Here is a 3,278-nt window from a genome sequence, read left to right on the forward strand (position 1 = left end):
CACCATCATCACTACCAACACCTCCATCCCCATCTTCATCACCCTCATCATCATCCTCACCATCACCTTCATCCTCTCCATCCCCAGCATCGTCTTCATCCTCATCCTCATCACCACGAGCCTCACCATCGCCATCAGCACCTCCCCTTCATCATCACCATCATCATCCTCACCTGCACCTCCGTCCCAACCATCTTCATCCCCGTCATCATCCTCACCTCCAGAGGCATCATCGTTGCCATCATCATCGTCAGCGTCATCTTCATCCCCATCATCTTCATCACCTTCATCCCCACCCTCACCCTCCTCATCCTCCCCATCAGCCCTGCCCCCCTCCCCCACCCCACCGCCCTTTTTTCGGGGTAAAAAACAGCCAAAAGCCCCATTTCCAGCGGGACCCGGGCTCTTCCCATCTCTTGGGGTCCCCCCTTTTATGGGGTCACCCCCCCTTTTTGGGGCGTTTCCCTTTTTTTGGGGGGTCAGCCCCCATTTTTTGGGGCTGCCCCCTTTTTGGGGAGCCACCCCCCATTTTTGGGGGTCACCCTGCTCCCTTTTTTGACCCCTTTTCCCCCAGTTTTGCCCCCCCCTCCTGCTGCTTTTTGCAGATTTACCAAATCTCCCGGGGCCGTCCCCAAAATGCAGCGCTCGGGAACGTTCAAAAACTGAAGCAGAAAAAGGGCTTTTTGGGGGTTTTCCCCCCTTTTTCTGCCCCAACGTGGATTATTTTAGGGGGTTGGGGGTGGGGGTGGCAGGCCCGTCTGCTATCAACGGACAATAATTGCGATTTTGGGTGATTTTATACCGTTTTTTGTGTCTCGTTCACCAAGCTTGGGCCGTCCCGTGGCCACGCAGTGATGCTCCTGCTGGATTTGGGGGGAAAAAGCCCAGATTTGGGCCACCTGCACAAGAAACCAGCACTGAAAATCATGTTTCGGACTCGATTTATCTTGTGCGGAGCCGCAGCGCTGGGTTTGCCCAATCCCCCGCTTTCTACACCCAAAACGGGAGCAAACCGGGCTGATTTCAGCCCTTTTTTTTAAATAATAATAATCATAGATTTTGCCTTTTTTTTTGTTATTTTCTGTGTGACTCGACTTTGTATCCCGGGCCGGTTCAATAAACGGCCGACTCACAACGAAAAGTGGTGTTTTCTACCCAAAATGGTGCTTTCTACCCAAAAGCGGTGCTTTTTACCCAAAACGGTGCTGTCTTTAGTGTCTTCTGCCCCCCCCGAAGCCTGGAATTTGGGGCAGAAAACATGAATTTTTCTTTCTGGGGGGTCGTGGGGGGACGCGGAGCTGGAATGACGACACAGCAGTGACTTTTGTTAAATAAGTTATTGTATAAATAACCCCCAAATCACGTTAAATAACCCCCAAATTAAATAGTCTTAAATAACCGGCAATTAAATAATTCCCCCCCAATTAAATAACCGAGAAATAAATACAATAAATAAACACTGGGGGGGGGGGGGAGGGGAGGTGAGGCTGGGTGAGGGGCACCCTCACGGCCCCGAGGGTGAGGTAGGGGCACCCATGGGTGCTGAACGCCCCCCGAAGGGGTGCTGGCGACCCCCCGAAGGGGTGCTGGGTGCTGTCACAGCCCTGATATTGTAGTGTCTGTCCCCAAAATGTCACTGGGGTGCTGGGTGCCGGCCCCGAGGGCGAAGCGAGGGGCACCCATGGGTGCTGGGCGTCGCTCCCGTTAGTCCGAACGCGACCGGGCATGGCCCCGATGCCACCCCGGGGTGCTGGTGACGTCCTGTAGGGTCACCCCGAGAGGAGATGAGGGTCCCGGGGGGCAGCACCCTCGGCCGTGCCGTTGTGGGGGTGCAGGGCGGGCGACAGCAGCAGCAGCCGCGGGCAGGAGGCACCCATGGGTGCCCCCGCGGGTGTCCTTACGAGGGTCCCGTTGGGCGGGCGGGTTGTCACCATCGTCCTGGGCGGCTCTTGGGGCCCCAGGGGGGTGTTCAAGGCCACATCAGGGGTCAGCGGGGGGGTCACGGCCGCCTCGGGTGCCACCACGGGTGCCGCGTCCCCCGGCGCGCTGTACACCTGGGCACCCACCACGGCCAGCAGCAGGACCAGCAGGCGCTTGGCCGCGCTCGGTTCCTCCGTGGGGGGCGGCCGCCGTACCTGGAGGGGGTAAAAAAGAAAAAAAAAAAGGGTTAGAAATTCAATTTTCTGGGGAAAAAAATCATTATTTGGTAAAGTTCCCCCCATGGGTTACAGCCCCGCGGTGCTCGCAAAGGGAACCCATCCAAGAGGAAACCCGGCTGGACCCTGCTTAGCTTCCAAGACGATCCAGGGGTAATAACCCCCAATTAAGTGTAATTAATTGCCGCGGGGGGGGAATGTTGCCTGGGGAGGCATTAATTAACCCCTATACATCTCTGCACATGTGTTAGAAATTCATTTTTTGGGGAAAAAAAACGTAATCTTTGGAAAATTCCCCCCCCGGTTACAATCCAATAGAGCTTGCGTCAGGGAACCCATCCAAGAGGAAACCCGGCCAGACCCTGCTTAGCTTCCAAGACGATCCAGGAGTAATGAGCTCCAATTAAATGCAACTAATTGCCCCCGGGGGGGGAAATGCTGCCGGGGGGGAGGCAATAATTAACCCCTACACCCCCCCGCACGTCTGCCTCCCCCCCCCCGGGGGTCCCGGGGGGGGGGGGTCGCGGGCGGGCTGGGTCGCCCCCCCCCCCCCCCCCCCGGAAATGAGCCGCTTCCTGCCACCTCCCCCCCGGGCAAATTCGGGGTCCCGGAAGTATAAAGGAGGGGGAGGGGGGGTCGAGGGCTGGTGCCCCCTCCTCAGCCCCCCAAAACCCCCTCAGAGCCAGGCCCCGAGGCCCGCGGTACTCACAGCGGGCGGGTAGAGGACGCGGCGGTGCCGGCGGCGGGGCCGGGGGGCTCCGCTGGGCCCGGCGGGGGGCTCGAAGGTGAAATAACGCGGCGGGGACGGCGCGAGCCCCCCCGGACCCCCCCAAGCCCCGCTGGGGAACGGAGCCACCGTTGCTGCCGGCGCCCTCGCCGCCGTCATGGCACAAAATGGCGGCCACCGGCCCCCGGGGCCGCTTTTATAGCGGCCGGCGAGGCCACGCCCCCCGCGCCGGCTCCTATTGGGTGAAAGGAGAGGAGGGGGGCGTGGCCCCGAGGTGGGAAGGCGAGGCTCCGGGGGGGCGGGGCCGTGGTTAAGAGGGTGGGGGCGTGGTTATGGGGCTCTGGGGGCGTGGCCTGGCGGGGATTTCCCCGCCCGTACGGGGGGGGGGGGGGGGG

At 60.2% G+C, this 3,278-nt stretch overlaps 1 protein-coding gene across 1 annotated transcript; it reads right to left on the bottom strand.

The window, feature by feature from the left end:
- Positions 1–1,591: 1,591 nt before the first annotated feature.
- On the bottom strand, positions 1,592–3,062 carry IER3 (immediate early response 3). The gene is made up of 2 exons (XM_035313961.1): positions 2,866–3,062; positions 1,592–2,135 (listed from the first exon to the last, which is right to left on the bottom strand). Exons 1-2 carry the CDS (start codon positions 3,040–3,042, stop codon positions 1,770–1,772), a joined length of 543 nt encoding a protein of 180 aa, XP_035169852.1. The 5' UTR covers positions 3,043–3,062; the 3' UTR covers positions 1,592–1,769.
- Between the last annotated feature and the right edge of the window lie 216 nt (positions 3,063–3,278).

This window comes from Oxyura jamaicensis, unplaced genomic scaffold, assembly GCF_011077185.1.
Source record: "Oxyura jamaicensis isolate SHBP4307 breed ruddy duck unplaced genomic scaffold, BPBGC_Ojam_1.0 oxyUn_random_OJ69958, whole genome shotgun sequence".
Taxonomy (NCBI): Eukaryota; Metazoa; Chordata; class Aves; order Anseriformes; family Anatidae; genus Oxyura; species Oxyura jamaicensis.

What these genes read in the sequence shown, in the direction of transcription:
- IER3 (XM_035313961.1), bottom strand. Translation starts at nt 3,042, where the DNA reads ATGACGGCGGCGAGGGCGCCGGCAGCAACGGTGGCTCCGTTCCCCAGC. An exon ending in GCGTCCTCTACCCGCCCGCT is followed by an intron (nt 2,136 to 2,865) that starts GTGAGTACCGCG and finishes TACCCCCTCCAG; the next exon opens with GTACGGCGGCCGCCCCCCAC.